The sequence below is a fragment of the Pleurodeles waltl genome, chromosome 3_1, assembly GCF_031143425.1.
Source record: "Pleurodeles waltl isolate 20211129_DDA chromosome 3_1, aPleWal1.hap1.20221129, whole genome shotgun sequence".
NCBI classification, from domain to species: Eukaryota; Metazoa; Chordata; class Amphibia; order Caudata; family Salamandridae; genus Pleurodeles; species Pleurodeles waltl.
The window spans coordinates 835,929,268-835,952,726 of NC_090440.1; the positions used below are offsets into that span (position 1 = coordinate 835,929,268).

Consider the following 23,459-nt stretch of genomic DNA (forward strand, 5'->3'; position numbering starts at 1 on the left):
TGAAAATGCAAATATGAGAATCTTCAGTCATTTGGAGCATCCATGAACCTAGTATAATGGGGACGAATGGAAACACACAGCTTAAATATGGTTGTCTCATTATTTTGAAAAGGGCCACACATCGAATGATGCCAAGTGCAAGTATTAACATTGTAATCTAATTGCGCCTTCACCTAAGTCTAAAATGCATTATAAATCATGTGAAAATATGTATGAATTATTGCAGAACTATCAAACTGTAATATAGCAAATGTTAAATGGTATACATATGAAAACAATATTAAATGCAAAGATCATTTATAATTAAGAGAAGAACACTCAAATTAAATGAATATATGAAATGTATGAAATATGAAAGATATGCGGTGGGACGAGAACGTATCCACAAAATGCTAAGATTCAGTCAGTGCGACACTAAATTTCCTACGAGGTTTGATAATGCACTAGATTTCTGTGCATAAGTTGTGCAAGTATTGAGCCATTTAATAAGCTGAGTACACTGATTTATTTACCTGAGGCTCTAACTGCATAAATATCACTTTTCCAGCCTGTGACAGAGAATGAGTGCATTAAGCACATTTGTGTTGATGGTCAACTGATCCAAGTTAATAAATCACAAAACTGCCCATATAATGCAACTCAGCCCAGCTGTGGAGTGCTAGGATTTGCTGTTCAAATTAATGGAGATAAATGCTGCCCAAAATGGGAATGCACATGTAAGTAGTTTCTTTTTATGCTTCAAAAACATGTACTCATTCTTCAGTAGCTCATAGTAACCAAGAAATACAATTATCTATGAAGTGATAACAATTAGAAAGTACTTATTCATTTTATATATTTACTCATTTAGCAACAAAAGATTTAATACTGAAATGTTTATAAAGCGGCGGTAGAGCTCAACTTGAAGAATGAACAGGAGGTGTGTGAATTAATTCCAAAATTCAAAATTATTGTGGAGACAAACACATTTCTAAATATTTATATTTATCGACAGGCACAAAAATGTATTTATTTACTGCAGAGTGAAGCAGTAATCACTCTTGTCTTTCTGCTTGCTATCTAAGTCCTTTCCATGAGGTTTTGCACTGTTGCGCAGAGGGTATTGTGCGTGGGTCTGGTGGTCGAGGGTTTCAATGCAAAGGGCTTAGAAGGTACATAGGCCAAATCTTCAGGGTGTGACATGTTTGACTCTAAGGGTCAGATTTATAAGGCCCTAGCGCTGCTGTTGCGCCACTCTAGCGTCATTTTTTTATGCTACTGTGGCGTGAAGGAGGCCATTCTCCTTCGCCATATTTACAAAGTGTCCCAATGCTTGCATTCGCCACTTTGCACCGCCTTGTGCCTCATTATGTCTGCACCAGACATACTGTATACAAGGGGATGTTCCCCCGCAGGGAGGTCCATAAATATGGCGCAGTGAAATATGCAACATTTCACTGCGCCATTTGTGGGGTCATTTGTATTGGCTGCTCAGAGCAGGCGTTAAAATGACGTGTCATTACTTTCAATGAGCCTCCCTTTACTTTGCAGGATTAGCGCCACAATTTATGGCGCTAGTCTTGCAAAGTACCACAATAGCATCATAAATTATAAAGCTATTGTCCTACCGTGCGCCATGGCGTGCCGTATTGTAAATACAGAGTACACATGGTGTCGTTAGGGGGATGCAGGAAAAGTGGCGCTTCAAAGCTGATGCACCACTTTTGTAAATCTGGCCTTAATGTTTATGATTTGTTGATCTTGTGTCTGGCCAGGTATATACTGAGAAATGAAGTCAGAGAGGTAGTTAGGGGCCAGACGATAAACTGCTTTAAATAGAAGCAGCTGTAGCTTGTATATGTCCACACTGTAGTTAGCCAGCTGGCTTAGTGGGGTATGTCTGGGTAAATTGTTTGGCATTCGGGTACCAAATTAATGATCTTGTCAAGTAGTGGGGAGGAGTACTTAGGAAGGCCCACAGGAATAGTCCAATTTACTGGTTACAAATCATTTGATGAAGTTTTCGGAGGTATTGAAGGGTTTGTGAGGACACACATTTTAATTAGTTAGAAAGATTCTGCAGCGACAGTTCTGGTTATGTTGGCTTACATCTTCATAGATGGGGTGAAGAGAGCTAAACAGTTGTGTGATAGACCCGTGATATATAATGAGACAAGAAAACAAAGAAGAATAGTATGTTGTACCGTGTCAAAATCTCATGTACAAGAATATGGGAATTCAAAAACAAAAGGGTGAAAAGACTGCAATAGGCACTTGCAGTTGTCTAATGCTGCATGAAATTCAACATAGTTGCGTGCTGGGATGCCTAATTGGGAGCTCTCAGTTAAAGCAATCATAATTTATTAGTTACCTATGCAGTATTGCAGACTTGACTATTTAAAAATAGGGACATATGTTTTAATTAGATGGTATGTTGACTATATTCTATCTGCTGGTGTATAAGTAACGTTCTGTTTCTCGTAATGGGCGGCATAGTAGCTGATAGTACTCCAGCCTGAAGACCTTTCCCCATGTAAAAGGACTGGTTATGTGAAGTTGAATCTTAATAATCACTTGATACTCTCTATACAATCTTTATAATGCTAGTTATTGTAAGAACAAAAGTAATGTATTGTCAGATAATAATGTACTTTAAGCTGCTGTAAGGTATTATTAGGACAATATAAGGCACAGCATACTATGTACTTTTACATACAATTTTAGATTTAGAGCTATAAATGCAAATTTAATTGACATTAATTTACCTCGATAAACAGTTACTAGAAGAGTCCTGGAACAGCTACAGAACATGTAGCGGAAAATCATCTGACACACACACACATACGGTGCCATTATAAAACAATCTATTGGATACATTACACTCCCTAACGTTTTTTATAAAATGACAATCAAAGGGGAAAGTAATTTGTGTAGGAAAGGAATTTTGTACATATATTCACCATTTGACTGTCCTGAATATTTTATGTAAGGCAAAGTATTCACAAGAGAGAAATGTACCCTAATTCACTTGAAGATTACCTGGATCTGGATTCATCAAGCACTACAGTACTGTTGCACTACTCTTAAGAACCAACAGTACTGTCCAACTTTTTAGATTTCAAGTGCTAAATCAAAACACATTTTCAATGCAAGCTCGATACAGTTTGTCTTGTTTGTCTTGTTTATCACAGTTGTGATCTTTTTTTCAACTTTTTTCAACAAGACTGTCTGCCGGAAGATCATTGGGCAAACAGAGACAACGTGTTTTCATGTAACTAACATTATACAATCTCCTCACATCGACATCCATTTCAAGAGAGGAGGAGCTGTGTCCCTAGAGGATTATGCTCCACCACACTTTGAGATGCTGAATTATCCCACACACAGAATTGGTGTATGAGAAGAACAGAACTGTTTTGCTGGAAATGAACCCATTCTACCTGCAGACAGAACAGGACAGGGGCTGTGGGCTGAGCACAGCTCTGCCCTTCACATTCACTCCAACCAGAAGGGGGATTTTACAACACCTACCACACCCACTCACCGCCATGTCCCCTGCTCAAATATACCACCTGCTCTAAACAGCCGATATATCTGATTGGATTTGTCCCCCGAATTAGGATTACCTGTGCAAAAGAATGCCCAGTATTCTTGTGTCCACATGATTATTTGCCTTTCTGGGGTCAAAATCTCTTCATGGACAGGTAATGGGATGCTGGCTGTAATTTGTGTGGGTGTATGATTACCCGTACCAAATTATGTCTCGGGAAAAACCTGCAAATGGTTGAGCTGTAAACATATTGTGATAACTATACTTTTATGGAGTTAACATTATATTTAATAAATGTTTTCCTAACCTTAAAATGAGAGAATGATACACGTGAAATTCTAACATCGTGAATCCCACATGTTTTGTATGTGCAAAGTTTATTCAGGCTAGTGTTACTTCTATAATTGAATGCCTTTTCTCACAGCTGTTGATGTAGCCCTGTTTATAAGAAGCATTTGCAGTTACATTGCCGTTTAATATTCATTGCAAGACAGGTGTGTAATAATATGCATCTTTATTTCAGTTTAGAATAATGAACAAGAGTACAGTATCTTAAAAGGCAAAATTCCCTTCGAGTATGTTTTTTGCATGTTTAATACTGTGATTTTCAGTATGATTTTGAGAATTTTGCACTATATTTTTATTTTTTAGGTCGATGTTCCATTTTCTCTGATCTTAGTTTTGTTACATTTGATGGTAATCACATGGCTTTATTCAAGGAGGCGTCTTACATTATTAATCAAAATGAAAATGAAACAATAACGATCCAGGTGCTTGACTGCCTAAATGCAAATATGGTAAGGGTTTCACTTTTTGATTTTTAAAAGGATCTGGGTTAATTGAATGATTATCAGCTCAATAAGGTGTGCTATATCTGATTTTAAGACATTCTTCAGCGAACTAATACAGCCTGCTGCTTTTACTTCAGAGGTCCCCATTATGAGTCGCACAATTTCATCTGGATTAAGGACACCTGGTGAAATTATGGTACCTGCAATTACAAGTCTCTACAGGCCTAAAATGATCAGTTTCAGAAACCCCAGGCCCAATAATTCCAGGCCCAATAAATCCAGGCCCAGATTAACTGAACCTCAGGTGACTGCTACCAGGGGTGTGGACAATAGCAAAGCATGAACACTGGCCAACATCTGTAGTAGCATGAGGCAGCAGACAATAATCTCTTGGACAAAGAATCCTTCCCTGAACTCCCTGACCCTACCTCTCCCACCTGCTTCCCCACAGGGAAAAAAGCACACTGTGTTTATTATAAGGCTGGGTGAAATTGCATGGTTTTTTAAAAACAATTAATGAATTTCTATTAAATTGCTATTAAATTATACATTTGTAATGGAATTTGCTTTGTCATTATTTTACGTCATATTTGTTTACCCAAATGTGCATCACCTACTGAAAAGGTTCCAGAGATACAAGTCGGAAACTGATTTGAGTAGAAAATGCCTATGAAGGAGGTATTTTCCACTCAAACCAGCCTCCCTTTGTACCTTGTGCAACTTTAATACAAGATGCACCCTCAGGTAAAAATATAATATGAGACATCCTGTAATGCAAAATTTTTAGAATTCTCACTAATTTTGCGAAACACAAAATTCATGAAATTTGCAAATTTCATCACCATAATTACATTCCTCACAGCCCTAGTCTATCAAAAAGGTCCCTTAACCTTGCCAGGGGTAGGCTGGCAAGGTTAGGGGACTGTGTAGGGAGTGCACTAACATGGCAGGTCCTTGTGCAGTCATCAAGTATGTCGCATAGCCTGTGCAGGGTGGATGAAGTAGGGAACATTGGTCACACAGGGTCAGAGTTTGAAGGTTATGGGAGAGACATCAGCAGGATACCAAACTGTGATTATAGGGTTGAGGTGGGGGAGTGGTGTTTAGGATGAAATTCGGATAATTGTTTCTTTCTCCTGGAATTGCAGTAGAAAGGTATCCCAGTCCATTGTGATAGGATATTGACAGAATCCCTTAGCCTCCTCCCTACGAAGCACAATGTTCTTGACACTGGACCAGGGTCGAGAGTGTCCATGCCGCTTGGAGGTCAAGCATCCTGCCAGCAGCTCGCTATCGTGCACTGTGCTAGAAGTATGGCAAGGTCTGGGAAGCATGCCTTAAATCGATGTCCTGCAGGGCATGAGAAGGTGTCCAAAGCACAGACCTCCTGAGTGTGGAGAAGAACTTAGTGGGTTAGTTGTGTGCGGTGGGAGGATATCGTCAACCAGTACTGAGCGACCGATTCGCACACCCAAAACATGTGGCATAGGTCTGTGTCTTGTATTAAACTGAGGGGGAAGCTCGTGTTTGTGCTAGGAAAGTATCTGTAAATTCTCTCTGGGGTTAGATAAACCTTGTGAAGCTTGAAGAATTGCATATGTTTGAATCAAGTATTGTTCAATACTGTCCCCGTGTAAGCTAGGATTCTATCCCATTCTTTGTCCAGGAATTGCCTGTTCAGTTCAGCCTCCCATTTACCATGCAAGTCACTGAAAGTCATCTGTGTGAGATCTACCAGCACCCCAGATGGCCAGGTGATAAGACAGCTATCGGTTCCCAGTGTATGAAGGTATGGAGGAGGAAATGAGACAAGCATATAGTGTTAGTTATGTGCCATGAAGCACAGAGCACCCGTAAGACATTGTGGTGTGTGAGGAAGTAGTGTTCCTGCGGAACATCTCAGCAGCCAGTCTCTGAGTTTTGCTTGCAATATCAGGCTGCCTGGGGACCCCTGCAGAGGGATAGCCGGGGCATATATCTGTGTCTATTTAGTGATCCACAGGCTTTTTCTCTAGCATAGGAAGATGACATAGTGGAAGTAGGGCAGTAGGGAGCTTATTCTGGCAAGGGTGGAAAAGGTGAAGTACCTGAGTCAGATCCAGGGTGGGGAGATTGAAGCAGTGTCACCCAGATGGCACCCCACAAATCACCGGCACCACTGAAGTTGGGATGCTGAGATGGTGGGCCCAATTCACAAAAGTAAATTGACATGTTTAGCCTTACCTCCAGTTGAGTTCACTCATGATGGAGTTTTGTGCATGAAAGCAGGAGGTAGGTGGGATAAAAGGCAGGTTAGCAAAACAGAAGAAAAGCTAGCAAAACAGTACATAAGCCACAGAAAAATTATCATTTTGGAGAGTGCCACTCTGCCAACCACGGAGAGAGGTAGGACGCACCAGAAGGCAGTCTGGCCACGTACCCTAGTCCCTGCCATGCAGTGGTTGCTGTCTCATAGCATGTCTTCCTCAAGATAAATCTGAATTTCCAAGTATCTAAATATTGAAAAGCCATGTCAGCCATCTGCCTCCTACGTTTACACCAGGGTCGTCCATAGTAGGGTGCAGAGGTAATAGGTAGGACTTCTGCCAATTCATCTGGAGGCAAGAGACTTGGGCACAGCCAGAGTGAGTGCGATGGTTGACAGATCAGCTTGTGCATCCCAGATGTGGGGTAAGATGTCTGCAGAGAGGGAGACTTCATGGGTGTGATCACCTAGTGGGATTCCCCACTCTGCCTATCTCCAGTGGAGTCTGAGAGATGCAGATTTTATTGTGAGAGCAACAAGGAGGGGGGATAGAGGACACACCTGTTTCGTGCCTTGGCAGAAAGTGAACACAGGTGATACCAGTTGATCCATTTGGACTCATACCTGGGTCAGATCATTTGCAGTGTCTGATCAGCCAGCCTGTAGCATTTGTGTAAATCAAATAATCTCTCCAACTCAGGGAGTCGAATGCCTTTTCCAGGTCTAATACAAGGCAGGCTGCATTGGGCCAAGAGCTAGAGCCAGCTTCAAGGATTCAATAAAAGCTTTGAGGGTTCAGAGTCATTTGCATGCCATGTACGCACTAGGCTTGGGCCCAGTGGCTTGGGACCAGTGGAAATAGGCTCTCTCCTAATATTTTGCTGGGAATTTTATTATCTGCATTAAGCATTACTAAAGGACAGTATGAAGCGATATTGGATGCATCTTTGCTGGGATTGGGAATGAAGATGAGTGTAGTCTCCCAAAGTGGTCATGGGACATGTCCCTACGCTATCACCATGTTATAGAGGCATTGCAGGCTGGCGGAGATCAGGCTAGTGTAAGTCCAATAAAATTCAATAGGAAGACTGTTCGGTCCCAGTGTTGTATTAGATGCAAGCAAACTAACCACTTCTGAGATCTCTGCAGAAGTGATGGGAAAAGCTAGCACACAGTGCTAAATGTTCTGGGTAGAGAAGGTGTTGGAAAGAGGCCGTGAGGTCCTCCATTTTGGAGTCTGGACCAGGGCCATACATCCTTGCATAGTGTGAGGTGAAGGTCTTCTGTATATCTGCTTGGGTGTGTGCAAACGTGTCTTGCGTGAGGTGCAGTGAGGGTAGGACCGAGGGTGGTACAGTCCTGTCAGAGTAGTCATGCAAAGAGAGAATCCAATTTATCAGTTGCTGTGTGGGTTTGCACAATGTGTGGTGTATTTAGCAAATCTGAGGTGATCCATCAGAGCAACACGCTCAGTTCGCATTGCCAAAAGCGTCTTCCTGTCCGCATCAGATAGTAAAGCCTTGGTGTCCAGTGGGAGTATAGGATCCTAACTCTGCATAAGCTCCCTCTCCAGGGGCTTATGGACTCTGCCCACCTTGCAGATGGAAGTGCTTATCATTGTGACCTTAAAGGCATCCTATTTGATGGCCTTATAGGAGGCTAGTGCCATCAGTATGGGCAAAGAAAGAGAAGATTTAGTCTTGTGGGGCACCTGGAATCACCTGGTTTTCAAGTAGGAAGGGACTGAGGTGCCATGTGGTATTGGAGGACCAAGGGCTCCCCACTGGAGACCTGCCCTCAAGGGGTTGTGATCAGACACAGTTCAGCCTAAGTAGTCCAATTTTCTCAAGGCATTCACACAAATCATGAGTGGGTGTAATAGAAGGAGTACTCTTAATGATTAGGGTGACACTTGCATCAAATGTCCTCTAGGGACCAATCTCAAAGCCACCAGGTTTTGTGTGCAGCACACCAGAAGAGTATCCAGGGCACAGTTGAAATTGCCACTCAGTATCCAGGGCACTCCGGCCCATCGGGTGAGAGTACCAGAGAGGCGGTCAAAAAAGGCTATCTGCTCCTGTTGGGAGTGTATATGTTACCTGACACTAATGACCCACTGTTAGAAATGGGGTCTTTGGTTGGCAGTCAGGTTACCCCCTGTCCAAGCAAGGACCCTCACTCTAGTCAGGGTAAAAGAGAATCACCCTCAGCTAACCCCCGCTTACCTCCTTGGTAGCTTTGCACGAGCAGTAGGCTTAACTTCAGAGTGCTAGGTGGAAAGTATTTGTACCAACACACACAGTAACTTAATGAAAGCACTACAAAATGACACAACACAGGTTTAGAAAAATAGAAAATATTTATCTAAACAAAACAAGACCAAAACAACAAAAATTCACAATACACAAGTCAAGTTATCAATTAAAAAGTAAAAAGAGTATTCATGCAGTTTTAAACACACACTAACACTGTTAGCGTGAAAATGGACCTTGGGTGCGTCAAAAATAACCCCACATGGGCGAGTTTGCGCCAAAAAGGGCTTGCGATGCGTCGATTACACTCACGAGCAAGACCTTGTGTCGTTTCACCTTTCGTCAGGTCGGGTGCGTCGTTTCTTCTCTCCACAGGAGAGCAATGCATCAATCTGGTCAGCACTCTCGGGTCCGGGAAGGCTTTGCATTGTTTTTACACGCCTAGCAGTGCTTGCATCAGAAATCCAGCCGCAAAACCATGCAGCGCGAGTTGCGATCTCACAGCCTCCGTCAGCGATGCTGCGCATTGTTTCTCCAGCTCCGTGCGTCGATTCTTCGGTTGCGTTGCATGCGAGTGTCGATTTTCAGCCGCAAAGCCGGTGGCACATCGATTTTTCAGCCGCAGATCGGAGTTGCGTCGATCTTTTCCCCGAATGGCATTCTATGCGTGGATTTCTTCCTCTTAGGCTGCCAGCTTCTCCTTTCAGGGTCCCAGGAACTGAATGGGCACCACTTGGCAGAGTAGGAGTCTCTCCAGAGATTCCAGGTGCTGGCAGAGAGAAGTCTTTGCTGTTCCTGAGACTTCAAACAACAGGAGGCAAGCTCTAAATCAAGCCCTTGGAGATCTTCACAAGATGGAAGGTACACAAAGTCCAGTCTTTGCCCTCTTACTCTGGCAGAAGCAGCAACTGCAGGATAGCTCCACAAAGCACAGTCACAGGCAGGGTAGCTCTTCTTCCTCAGCTCTTCACCTCTTCTCCAGGCAGAGGATCCTCTTGGTTTCCAGAAGTGTTTTAAAGTCTGTGGTTTTGGGTGCCCTTCTTATACCCATTTTCTCCTTTAAAGTAGGCCTACTTCAAAGCAAAGTCTCTCTTGAATGTGAAATCCTGCCTTGCCTAGGCCAGGTCCCAGACACTCACCAGGGGGTTGGAGACTGCATTGTGTGAGGACAGGCACAACCCTTTCAGGTGTGAGTGACCACTCCTCCCCTCCCTCCTAGCACAGATGGCTCATCAGGATATACAGGCTACACCCCAGCTCCCTTTGTGTCACTGTCTAGTGTGAGGTGCAACCAGCCCAGCTGTCAAACTGACCCAGACAGGGAATCCACAAACAGGCAGAGTCACAGAAATGGTTTAAGCAAGAAAATGCTCACTTTCTAAAAGTGGCATTTTCAAACACACAATCTTAAAATCAACTTTACTAAAAGAAGTATGTTTAAATTGGAAGCTCAGAGACCCCAAACTCCACATGTCTATCCTCTCTCAAATGGAATCTACACTTTAATCAAATTTAAAGGTAGTCCCCATGTTAACCTCTGAGAGGGACAGGCCTTGCAACATTGAAAAACAAATTTAGCAATATTTCACTGTCAGGACATATAAAACACATTACTTTATGTCCTACCTTGACCATACATTGCACCCTGCCCTTGGGACTACCTGGGGCCTACCTTAGGGGTGTCTTACATGTAAGAAAAGTGAAGGTTTAGGACTGGCAAGTGGGTACACTTGTCAAGTCGAATTTACAGTTAAAACTTCACGCACAGACACTGCAGTGGCAGGTCTGAGACATGATTACAGAGCTACTAATGTGGGTGGCACAACCAGTGCTACAGGCCCACTAGTAGCATTTGATTTACAGGACCTGGCACCTCTAGTACACTTTACTAGGGACTTAATAATAAATCAAAGATACCAATCATGGATAAACCAATCAACCATACAATTTACACAGAGAGCATATGCACTTTAGCACTGGTTAGCAGTGGTAACGTGCTCAAAGTTCAAAAGCCAACAGCAACAGGTCAGAAAAAATAGGAGGCAGGGGGCAAAAAGATTGGGGATGACCCTGCATAAGCAAAAAAAAGTCCAACACATATGTATATATAGATATATGTATACAAATACACACACACATTCCCTTTGCCAAAGTCGATTAAATCTGCTAAAGAGAGTGTTGCAGGAAAATGTAGCTATTTCTTTTAAGTCATGTGTGGAAGATGGATGTGCGATCTCGATTGGTAATGTATTGCAGAATCTCTATTTATACTCAGCTCGTGGAATGAATGGAATGAAAACCTGGTTTTAGACTGGTCTAATACTTGTTCAGTTGTCTGTGCAGACAGTTGTGTAGGAGCTGGCAAAAATGCAGAACACCATGAATCATGTGTACAAAGCTGTCGCAATACTTTAATGTATTAAACTTTCTATTTATTGTTTCCACAGGGCAATGTGAATTCAACAACGCTATGCTTGGCACTTCTGAATTTAACGCATTCATCCAATCAGATAATTATTGACCGTTTGCAAAGAAGAGTAAGATACATTTTTTTGCGCAGTACCAGAAATTACCAGTTCATTGTTGCTCGTAAACTCTTAAATGGTTGCCTTGAAATGCAGCAGTATGTTACAAAATATTGTGGACCTAGATATTACCTACTACTGATTGCTTATTTTTTATTCTCGAATTGTTAAATGAATTTTCCTGTAATGTATCATCGTAATTGGTGGATAAATCCATTAAGTGCTATATAGCTGATGTGAGAACAGCAAATGGGGGATAATGTATGCTGTGCAATGTGGCCAATGTACATTTTGGAATGGTAAACCATTACAGGAAGGCACTTTTACGGGACATTGGGATATTACATCTTTTTCCAATTGGCGATAATAATTCAGGACAATACTTGGTCAATCAAAAGCGTTATCTCATTGAGATAAATGAGTTTGCGATGAACGCACCATGCTGGAGTGTTGATCGTAATCTGCCCCCTGGAATCCAACGGACATTTGGCACACAAACCCAAGTGAAAGAATGAAGGTGTATGCAAGAATGGGGCGGCAAAAAGGTACAAAACAGAGCACGTGTGATGATCTATCACGTTTATCGCTTGCGTTCTGGGTCCTTACAAACGCCTTCGAAAAAAATCTAAAATTATATAACAAAAACACTGGTTGTTTATTTTTGGCATGAAGCCATCAAATGTGCCCTGGTGTTGAAAGCATCTGCAGAATCATACCAAGACTGCATCTGCGGAAAGTTTGACAAAGACTGGAAAAACAATAGGTCTCGGCAAACCGAGAGGTATTGGCATTGTCAATGTCTATTAGCCGTGTATTATGGAGTGAGGCGGATGTATGTGTTGTGTAGTGAAATATGTGTAATATAAATATGTGGCACGGCAGAGAGTGGAATTATGTGAAGTGGAATTATGTTGTATGGTGTGGGTTTACGTGGAGTGCACTGTGTGGATTGGTATGGAGTAGAGTAGAATTATGTGAGTTGGAATGAAAGTGTGTGGCATGGAATTGTGTGGCTTTGAATTATGTGGTGTTGAGTGGAATTATGTGTAGTGGATTTATGTAGCATGGTGTGCAGAGGAATTATGTAGATAGAATTTATGTGGTATACAATGAAATAGATTTATTCTGAGTGGGATTGTGTGCCATGGAGTGATATTTAAGTGGGCCGGTTGATGAGGCATGGAGTGGAGTGGACATTTGTAGTGTAGTGTTGAATTACGTGGCGTGTTGTGAAATTCTGTGGTGTGGATTGGATGTTTGTGGTGTGTAGTGGAATTATGTATTGTGGAGTGGAATTATGGGGTTCGTTGTGAAATTCTGTGGTGTTGAGTGGAATTATGTTCAGTGGAATTATGTAGCATTGTGTGGAGTAATGCTACGTAGAGTGTTGCTATGCGGTTTGGAGTGGATTTATGTAGAGCTGAATTATGTGATGTGAAGTGGTATTATGCGGAGTGTTATGCTGAGTGATGTGGAATTGTGTGGCGTGTGGAATTATGTGGCATAGTGTGGAGTGAAATTATGTGGAGTTAAATTATGGTGCACAGTTGAATTTTGTGGAGTGTATTTTTGTGTTTTGCAGCTGAGTGTATATATGTGAAGAGTAATTATGTGGTGTAGAGAGTAATTATGTAGCATGGAGGGAGATTATGTGTACTGAAAGTATCTGGAGTTGATTTGTGTTGCGTGGAGTTGAATTATGTAGATTGGAGTGGAGTGGAATTATGTTGCCTGGAATGGTATTATGTGAAGTGGAATTAAGCTGCATGGACCAGTGTGGAAATATGTGGGGATGAACCTGTTGGATTCTAATTATGTGGCATGGAGTAGAATAATGTGGAGTGGAGTTGGTGGAGTAGAACCTTGTGGGCTGGAATTGTGAGATGTTGAAATGTGTTGTGTGTAGTGGAATTATGCGGACCAATGAGGTGACAAAATAATGGAGCGACATGGGAGCAAGCAAATGGCAAACCCACCCATGTCGTGTCTAGGTGGGCTGAAACAGTAGATATTGCATGTCTCGGTTTGAGACAGCGCATGTATGTCGTCTAGAGCCGAGACCTAAAAAGTGCCTCCTGGGGCATCTGTTTCCCTTTCCCCCTCCCTCCAAAGCACACTTCTCTCCATTTATTACTTCTGTATGGGGGGAGAGAGAGTGGAGTTTGGGATCACTCAAAATAGGGTCACGCAGCTGAGTGGAGGAAGCTCTGCAGGCTGTGCATTGAAAGAGACAAGGAAATAACACCACATATACAGACAGTGTAGCGGGGATTCCCATTTTTCCAGGGAGCACTTTACGCTAGTTTGAGTTATTAAAGTTGGGAAATGAGAATCACTGACTTAAAGTCTCCCAGCTATGCAAAGCACAGGCATGTAGCCTTTCACAAGAGCCGGCCGAGCACGGCCGTTGTCTACCTATGGCTACCCAGGTCTAACTACAGCAGACAAGGGAGGGAGACGGGGTGAACCAGGGGAGATGGACGCACTAGGAGTGAACCACTGTGGGGGGGGGGGGGGGGTGACCGGGAACTGAATGCTGACACTGACACACCAACAAGGTGCAAGGGCATCCTGCGAGCAATCTTCTAAACAAGCAGGTGTACACACATTGTATATAATGAGACACACGCCTCTCGGATAGGCAACCCCACAGAATGTCCTGCATGCACCCCACATGTACCCCGCTAGAGAGAGATCGAACGTGTTTTCCATTTATGGGTGGTGCATGGGCAGTCACGGGCAGTCATAAAGGCACTCCCTAGTACAATAATGCACACTTCGTGTGAGAGATATAGTTGCATCACCAATGGTGAACGGTGCAATGCAGTGATTTGTACTAGAGACTGCCATGCCGGATATACAGTGTAAGGAAATGGGCATGCATGGTGCACCTCCGGTGCACGCGCCGGCCGCTCATGACACGCACAGAGCAGAGATCTGTACAGAAGAAGGTATTGCTGGATTGGTACACATACATACTAGATTGCCAGAGATGCAGATGGGCGGCACAGGCACGCACATATGAGATGCACAGAGGTGGTCGTGATGGGCGGTTAACCGCTTCCTTTTGTGACACCCTGCCTGGTTGACTGTCTCCTCAAGGAACAATGACGCCTGCTGTGATTGTTCATCAAGGCATTTGTGGAGGTCTGACAAGAAGCACAGCATGGACATCGACAGCGTGCACATATTTCATTTCTCTCCGCCGCGAGACCGAAGAGCACTGCAATGTCATCTGGAGCGCCATCCTCCAGCGGTGAGATTGTTTTTCCCAGTGCTAAAGTGACAGGTCGCTGCATTATTGGCTGACATTCAACACATTTTTCAGCTGCTAACAACGCACCTGGCACCATTAAGTTCACCCATCTTTCTGTTACATCAGCCGTCCTCGTGCCAAGCCGTTCTTAGGTGCCATCACATCTCCCTTCCACCTCTGACTGTAATTCCGCCCCTTCTAAAGGGGAGGGGGGATTGCCTTCTCCAGATTGCCCCATGCCATGTTTAGCTGACAGTTGGCAAATACGCGGCACGGTCTTAAAATACACACAGCAGCAGCAGCAGTGGTGGGCAGGAGAGGCAGTGCTGGACAACCACACACACTAAATTCAGTGCTTAACTTCGTAAATAAAAAGGTGCCGGTGCCCAAAGCCCTCCTCTTAAACACGCCGCTGCTGCAATTAAATGTACGAACACAGAATATTGAGGTACTGTAATCCTGAAGCCATCTCGGGCCTCTTCAATCCATATTATATATATATAATATATTAATATAAAGCCACTCCCTGCCCTTTCAGCTCGCTCTTGCAGTTTTCTACTTTCTCCATTTGTGACTCTTTTTCGTTTTTCTCTTCCTCCGTCTTTCCCATATGTGTCTTTTGGTTGCAGCAAATGCTTGAGGCATGAGAATAAGCCCCGGCCCTGAAGAATAAGGGCCGGTGCTCAGCACCGGAAACAACAAGCACAAATTAAGCACTGACTACATTCCAACACAACATCTGTAACACGGACAGCTCCCATGGATAAAGGCAGAGGAACAAAAACAGAAAATAAGGCATGGAGGGGGCTTCAGGAAAAGAGAAAGACAAACAGGAGCAGTGTCCACAATAAAGAGAGTGAGCATGAGGCAGAAGGCCTTATCTTTACAGCTGATGCAAGAAAGACTGCAGGTGAAAGGCACAAATTATAAATAAACAATTCTGGCACAGGTCCACGCGGGTGTGAAGCTGGCTCTAACACACTGCCTCTGAGCACAATCAAGCCTACAAGACCCTCTACAATACGAGAACCTTCTACATTAAAAACCATGTCACATTCCAACAGACTAGAGAACTACAATCAGCCACCTGTGCCCAGGCTCACTTCCGTCGCTAACGCCTCGAGGAGGCTCCTTCTCCCACCTCGCAGCCAAAGCCTGAAACGACCTGCCTCTCCACCTCTGCACCTCCCCTTCCCTGAAGGACTTCAGAAAGCAGCTTAGACCTAGCTTTTCGACCACCACCAACGGCAGAAAAAGGATGGCCACACCACACCAGCACCTGGAGACCCCCTAGAGTGAAAAGCTTGCACTCTACAAAAACGTCCTGATTGATTGATTGATTGAAGCACATGTGAAGTGGATCATATTTAAGGCTGATAGTTTTCCATAAATACAGAAAAAGTCAATATGTTTTCTGCCTGCATTTATTTTTTAACACAGAAAAATACAAAAAAATTGCTCCTTGTGAGTGACTCTCCTTGCTGTTCTTCGTGAATTCTAGACCAGCAGCTGAGCAGATAGACATCATGGAGAGTTAGAAAAACAGGATTTAATTTCCTTAAATACAGGCTATATTAACAAATATTTGTATATAATGCTAATCTTCACCTGTAGGTGCAGTTTTTAAAATAATATTTGCCTGCTTAATTGGCTATAACATGACAGGCATCAAAGTATGACTGCACGTTGATCAGTTAAATAAATGCAGAAATACACCATTTTACGTCTCCATTTATTCTTAAAACATAAATAAATATGGAAAAATACCAATAAGAGGGCCAAAAAATAAATGTGGATTAATACAGATGGGAATGTTGAAGAAATAAATTCCATAAATCCAGGAGCCCCAATCATAATCTCTCCATCAGCCCGTAAACCCAAGGAAAAGATGTAGGGCCCAAAGTGCAGTAGATAATCAGAGCGGAGCAGCACATAGGCATCCTACAGATATGAATCATACTGAATACGATATTTAATATATACATAGATTAAATTGCATCTACGTAAGTATGCTTAAAAGGTATTTATTATAAGCAAAAAAATAAATAAATAAATTACATGAGCAAAGAGACAACTCGAATGAAGGGGGGGCAGCTCTCAGCAATGTTTCAGACTTTTAGCAGAACCGTGGAATAGAAATTTGTAGCTAATACATGTTTATATCCATAGATTTAAATACTCAGAAATAGGTTTCTTTTTTAAGTGAAGCAGCACACAAATATCACGTCAACCAATTGGGTGCAGTGTATTGAATTTGATCAATAGTATACTAGACCTTGTACAGAATACCAATCAACAGATTTCCAAAATCTTAAACTACAATTATCTGCCTCAGGCATGAGGAACCAACAGAGAGAAATATAATATAATGTGTCAAAATCACTAATGTCCCTCTTCTCAAACACAAAAAAAACTTCAATTAGTCAGTGAGTTAAGGTACAATTATCAGCTGATGTTTCGGTCCCTTTAGGGCAATGTGCATGGGACCATATTCATGACTATGAATTAGTGCCTGAAAATGAGGTTGTATATCTGAAAGAAACCAATAAGGGCAATATGTCATAATTGGTCTAGTTGCCAACCATACTCAAGGAGAAACATGCTACAAAGGAGTTCATGTGGACAGAAGACGATAAGAATTTACCATAAGAAGATAGACGCAAAAAAAGTGTTTGAATCAGGAAAAATACATTAAATGCCAAGTAAGATCCAATATCCTTCACCCTCAAAATGCCAATGAAGCTTCATGCGGTCTGTGCAAATGCAATGTAAATAATAATGCAAGCAGGAAATAGCAGAGAAATAGTGGCGCACACCAGTGGGTACACTTAAGTGAATCTGTTGTGTAGCTATTTGAGTTATAGCTTCATGCACGTTATTTTAACATACTAGGCCTGCCGCTGTGCACTTTAACCTAGATATATTTTATTCGACTTTGCTTTATTACTGTTATAGTAGCCACTTTTACAGTATTGTTTTATTTTCTCTCTATCTCACTGTTTTTGCCTAGGCCAGCACTCTGTTCTCAAACAAGACATTCTTGCTCACTTGTGCTTTTTCCCAAGGCTGCAATAAGATAGGTTGTCGGTGAGCTTGGTATAAGTTTAGTCTCTGACATTCTTAGAAAATACAAATCCTTACATAGGAACATTTTCTTAGAACACTAGCTGTTTTATTATAAAATCACTTTCCTTTCCCTTACACGTTAGAGGGAGATTCCAGCCAGAGAACCACAACTGTATGCTGATTGCCGAATGCTTCGCTACAGCTGTATTGCAGACTTCAGGCCTTTTCTCATGTATGGGGGATGATGTCTTCCCAGGGGAACCTGAAGTGCAGAATTAGAGCTTAACACACTGTGCTCTATCATGGCCTAGGTAGCAATTAGTCTATTGACTCTAGTGACAACATGGTAGCATTATTTTTATGTTTTACTCTCCTTGTCACAATTTTAATCATGTCATGCTGTATCGTCCTGGATATTGCAGTCCATGCTTTGCTATCTAAGATGCAGTTGCTTTATTAAAGTATCATTGAAATACATACTGCCTCTGTTTGTCATTGTGTATGTGAGACTAATGTAACTGAGAGAAACGGATGAGACCTGAGTGACCACGGCTTCCCTGAGAAACCAGTTATGTCATGCGCTCAGCTGCCCAATCATCCCTGCCCTTGGGTAGAGATAAGGCACTGCTAGTTAGCCAGAGCAGAACCCGAATTGGAGCGACAGGTGTCACCTGTAGTGGGTTCAACTCAGTCTCCCACACCGCAGGCGATTTTGCAACTTGAAATCCAGTAGTCTCATTAGAATAATGAGATCCTATGTGACATGGCGCCGCCAATGTTTGGTCAGGCTCTTATTTTCGGGTCCTCCTGAGTATCTCTGTCTCACTATATACAAAGACACCTCAGTACTCTATATACGGAGACATCCGTGGTATTGAGGATTTCCTCCTCAGCTATGTAGGTCATCCTGTCTGATGCTAGAAGTTGTTCAAGCTTGAACTCTAAAAGGATATTCCCGATTTGGTGTCCCTATCTCTGAACAAACGCACCGTTCATTATGGCGAATCTGCAACAGGTAGCAATTGCATTAAGTATGAGACAAGCCCTGACTGCACATTTATTGGCAAATGGCCTTATGGCCTGGGTGGGTCCAGTCACATTTGTTGTTGACACAGATGCGGCTTATATAACAGAACTATTTTATTCCTGGGTCACATTTCCAGCAGTTAATGGGAACACAAACACATTACATCACTATACACTTGCAAATGCACCTGGACAATACAGAGCATATGCTTATTTAGAAATACCTCTATCTTATCAAGAACATAATAATTGGCTTGATGGTGCCCTACCCCACACAATTTTACCTGTTAGGTTAGGTCCTCTAAGTAATGAAGGTCCTACCTAGCCTTTATTAGCCACCTATACACCTCACCCTCCAGTAGCAAATATAGCAGTAGCTGAGGTTTGTCACTTATATACTGAACTGACAGCGATATACAGGCGATTAGTACAGTTTGTAATGCAAACATTGGATACAAACCCAGCACGTGCGGCTCCAGCACAACCACATGCAGTGACGCCAGGTAGGAATCCTGCAACTGTACCTTCAATAACAGGTAAAGTACCCGCCAAACGAGAGGAAACTCAGTTTTGGTTAGCTCAAAAAATAAATGCACTGGAAGAGGTATTTCCCCATAAGGGACCTCAGGATAAACATAGAATTCTAACAATGTGCTTGCCATTTGGGATGGTCCCCACAGTAGATAACTGTAATACTTGGGGCACGGTATTTGCCGCACTCCATACTACCGCCGACACAGTACGCCGACACTTGCCAATTTACCTGAAGTGTTGAAGCAAATTCAAGATGAATACGGGGCTGCCCCAGCCCTGGACTTGGGGATGCAATTAATGGGCAATTTTGCCACAGTATCCTCCATTATTTTAGGCAATCTTAAAGGGGAAGCAGTCGCACTAGCGGTGCGCATGCGGCTCCATGATGTTCCTCAACAGGATTAGGAATGCGAGCTGCCCAAGATTATTGCAGAGACCTATTCTAGTATTGGTCGAGATAGTCTAGGGGCCAGACCAACTAAACCACAATTTCAGGGCAAATCTAATAAAGATTTTTCCAAGCAAGCTCCTGAGGGTAATAAGAAACACTGGGATAAAAAACAGCAAACTCCTAAAACAGAAAGGGGAGAATCTCCGCGTATGGAGACCCCACAGAATAGATATAGGGGGTCATTCCGACCCTGGCGGTCCAAGACCGCCAGGGCCGGGGACCACGGAAGCACCGCCAACAGGCTGGCGGTGCTTCCCAGCCCATTCTGACCGCGGCGGTAAAGCCACGGTCAGAAAAGGGAATCCGGCGGTTTCCCGCCGGATTTCCCCTGCATGGGCTGAATCTCCATGGCGGTGCTGCAAGCAGCGCCGCCATGGAGATTCCGACCCCCTTCCCGCCATCCTGTTTCTGGCGGTTTTTACCGCCAGGAACAGGATGGCGGGAACGGGAGTCGTGGGGCCCCTGGGGGCCCCTGCACTGCCCATGCCACTGGCATGGGCAGTGCAGGGGCCCCCTAACAGGGCCCCACCATGATTTTCACTGTCTGCTTAGCAGACAGTGAAAATCGCGACAGGTGCAACTGCACCCGTCGCACCCCTGCAACTCCTCCGGCTCCATTCGGAGCCGGCTTCATTGTTGCAGGGTCTTTCCCGCTGGGCCGGCGGGCGCTCTTTTAGCGGTCGCCGGCCGGCCCAGCGGGAAAGCCAGAATGGCCTCCGCGGTCTTCTGACCGCAGAGCGGCCATTTGGCGGTTCCCGCCAGGTGGGCGGCATCAGAATGACCCTCATAATCTCCGAAATAGAGATAATATAAAAACGCCTGATAGATATTAATATAATGATACACTCCAATCTCGTTCCTTTCAGGACTCATTGGAAAAACGCAGTGAGAGAGGTGGGTGATGAGAGCGGGGAACAGAGTACGTGAAACTGAGACAGGAATCACAACACTCATCAGAGGTTTCTGTAAAAAAGGAAGAGAAACCTCCCCAACAAAAAACCCAATTTAAAAAGAAAAAGTAGCAGCAGTTGCAATATGACATGCCGCTCAAGAAGAGGGTGCTCTTGAAGAACAGGAAGTGCTAGACAGTGCGGCAGAGGTCACAATAGTTCGCCGGAGTCTTCTAGAGCATCTGGAGGTGAAAGCAACTAATGATTTTGTACAGGTAGAAACTGTGGACATGTGAGTCTCCACGCCTGATAGGGTGTTTAAAGTAGCATTACAGTTAGAAGGAGACATTGAACGCACAATAGACTCAATCTTTTGGGATTGCGTGATAAATATATATGATATCTTGTTGGCCGAACAAGATTGGCCACCTGAATTTGTCCGTACCTGCCCATATGGGGAAGAGTTTATTAAAACTTCTTTCTTGCCCCTTGTTCCAGAGGAACTCACTGAATCCTATGCCATCGATTGGGCATTGGTGCAGGCATCTGCGTTATATCGCAACCATGTAGGATGGGATAAAGAATCCCCCTACCACGTAATACCTATTAAAACTGAACCTCAACCTCAGTATCCAATAAAACATGATATGAAAGCACCTGTGGGAGAAACTGGAGGAGGCTGGCCTGGCTTGTAGCGGGTACCAATAGTACTTACACCTTGTGCCAGGTCTAGTTATCCCTAATTAGTAGAGTGTAGTAGTGTTCTAGCAGCTTAGGCTGATAGAGGTAGCTATAGCAGAGTAGCCAAGGCTGATCTAGGAGACATGCAAAGCTCATGCAATACCACTCATATCATATAGGTACTATATCATAAGAAAGACAAAACTCATAGTTACTAAAAATAAAGGTACTTTATTTTAGTGACAATGTGCCAAAAATATCTCAGAGGATATACTCCCTTAGGAGGTAAATAACGTACACAAAATATACACAACTAACCAAATCAGATAAGTAAAACAGCCAGAAAATAGTGTGAAATGTGGAATGTGAACCACAAATAGACCCCTAGGCAATTGTAGTGTGTAGAGGGTTGCTAGGAGTGTAAGAAAACACTAAGGGTGTAAAGGAGACCCCACTCCAAGACCCTGGAATGTAGGAGCAAAGTACTACTATTTCCACAGAAACACACTAAAGTCTTGATAAAGGATTTTGCAAAGACCACAACAGACTGCAAAGCACTGAAGTTGGATTCCTGGACCTGAAGACCTGCAAAGGAAGAGGACCAAGTCCAAGAATCGCTAAAGTGTCTGGGGGGTCAGGAGCCCACTAAACCCCGGATAAAGGTGCAAAATGGCTGCCTCCAGTTGGAAGAAGCTGAAGGTTTTGCAACAACGAAAGGAGGTAGAAAGTTCTTCTCCATGCAGAAGATTTCCCACGGCATGCTGGAGGATGCAGACTTGTTTCCTTGGCAAAATACTACAAACAAGCCTTGCTAGCTGCAAGAGTCACGGTTAAGAAAAAGGGTGCTGCCCGGGCCCAGGAAGGACCAGGATATCACCACTTGGGAGAGGAGACAAAGGGGGCCCTCAGCAAAGTAGAGAGCCCATGCACAGGAAGGAATCACCCGCACAAGTCCTTGAATATGGGTTCAAGAAGTCTGAACACGGCGGTCATCTCAACACTGCAAAGAGAGTTCCCACGACACCGGAGGTCAACTCAGGGAGCTGAGCATTGCAGGACACAGTGCTGGGGACCTAGGCTCAGCTGTGCATGCAGGATATCTTGGAAATGTGCAAAGAAGCCCTTGTAGGTGCAGATCATGCAGTGCAAAGGATTACTGTCTGGGGAGGGGAGGCAAGGACTTACCTCCTCCAAATTTGGACAGTTGGACCACTGGACAGTCTGGGTCACTTGAGTCCACAACCTGTGTTCCAGGGGCCATGCTCATCAGGATGAGAGGGGACCCAGAGTACAGGTGAAGCTCTGAAGTTTGGTGCCTGCTGGAGCAGGGGGAAGATTCCGTCGACCCACAGGAGATTTCTTCATGGCTTCTAGTGCAGGGTGAAGGCAGGCAGCCCTCAGAGCATGCACCACCAGGAAACAGTCGAGAAAACCGGCAGGATTAGGAGCTACAATGTCGCTGGTAGTCTTCTGGCTACTTTGTTGCAGTTTTGCAGGCATCCTGGAGCAGTCAGCGGTCGATCCTTGGCAGAAGTTGAAGAGAGAAGTGCAGAGGAACCCTGATGAATTCTTGCAAGTCGTAATCTGAGGAAAAGCCCACTGGAGAGACCCTAAATAGCCCTCAGAGGAGAATTGGCCACCTAGTCACGTATGCACCTATCAGGAGGCGTCTCTGACGACACCTGCTGGCAGTGGCCTCTCAGAGGCCTCCAGAGTGCCCCCACACCTCTGAAAACAAGATAGCAGAGGTCTGAGACACACTGGAGGAGCTCTGGGCACCACCCCTGGGGTGGTGATGGACTGGGGATTCCCTAAACCAGTGTAGACTGGCTTATGCTAGGAGGGCACCATCTGTGCCCTTCAAAGCATTTCCAGAGGCTGGCAGAGGCTACCCCTCCCAGCCTTAAACACCAATTTCCAAAGGGAGAGGATGTAACACCCTCTCTCAGAGGAAATTCTTTGTTCTGCCTTCCTGGGACTGGGCTGCCCAGACCCCAGGAGGGCAGAACCCTGTATGTGAGTTGACAGCAGCTGTAGCTGCAGAGAAAACCCCGGAGAACTGGTTTGGCAGTACGGGGTCCATAGTGGAGCCCCCACGATGCATGGAATTGGCTACCCAATACCAGATTTGGAATGGGGGACAATTCCATGATCTTAGACATGTTGCATGGCCATATTCTGAGTTACTATTGTGAAGCTATATATAGGTGTTG

The 23,459-nt window shown here is 43.9% G+C and overlaps 1 protein-coding gene across 1 annotated transcript in view; it reads left to right on the forward strand.

The window, feature by feature from the left end:
• The window catches only part of OTOG (otogelin), a 956,473-nt gene that overhangs the window by 605,301 nt on the left and 327,713 nt on the right, over positions 1–23,459 (forward strand). The window contains exons 36-38 of the mRNA XM_069221482.1: positions 548–716; positions 4,181–4,326; positions 11,265–11,354. Coding sequence (XP_069077583.1) covers positions 548–716; positions 4,181–4,326; positions 11,265–11,354 — 405 coding nt within the window. The remainder of the gene's footprint in view (positions 1–547; positions 717–4,180; positions 4,327–11,264; positions 11,355–23,459) is intronic.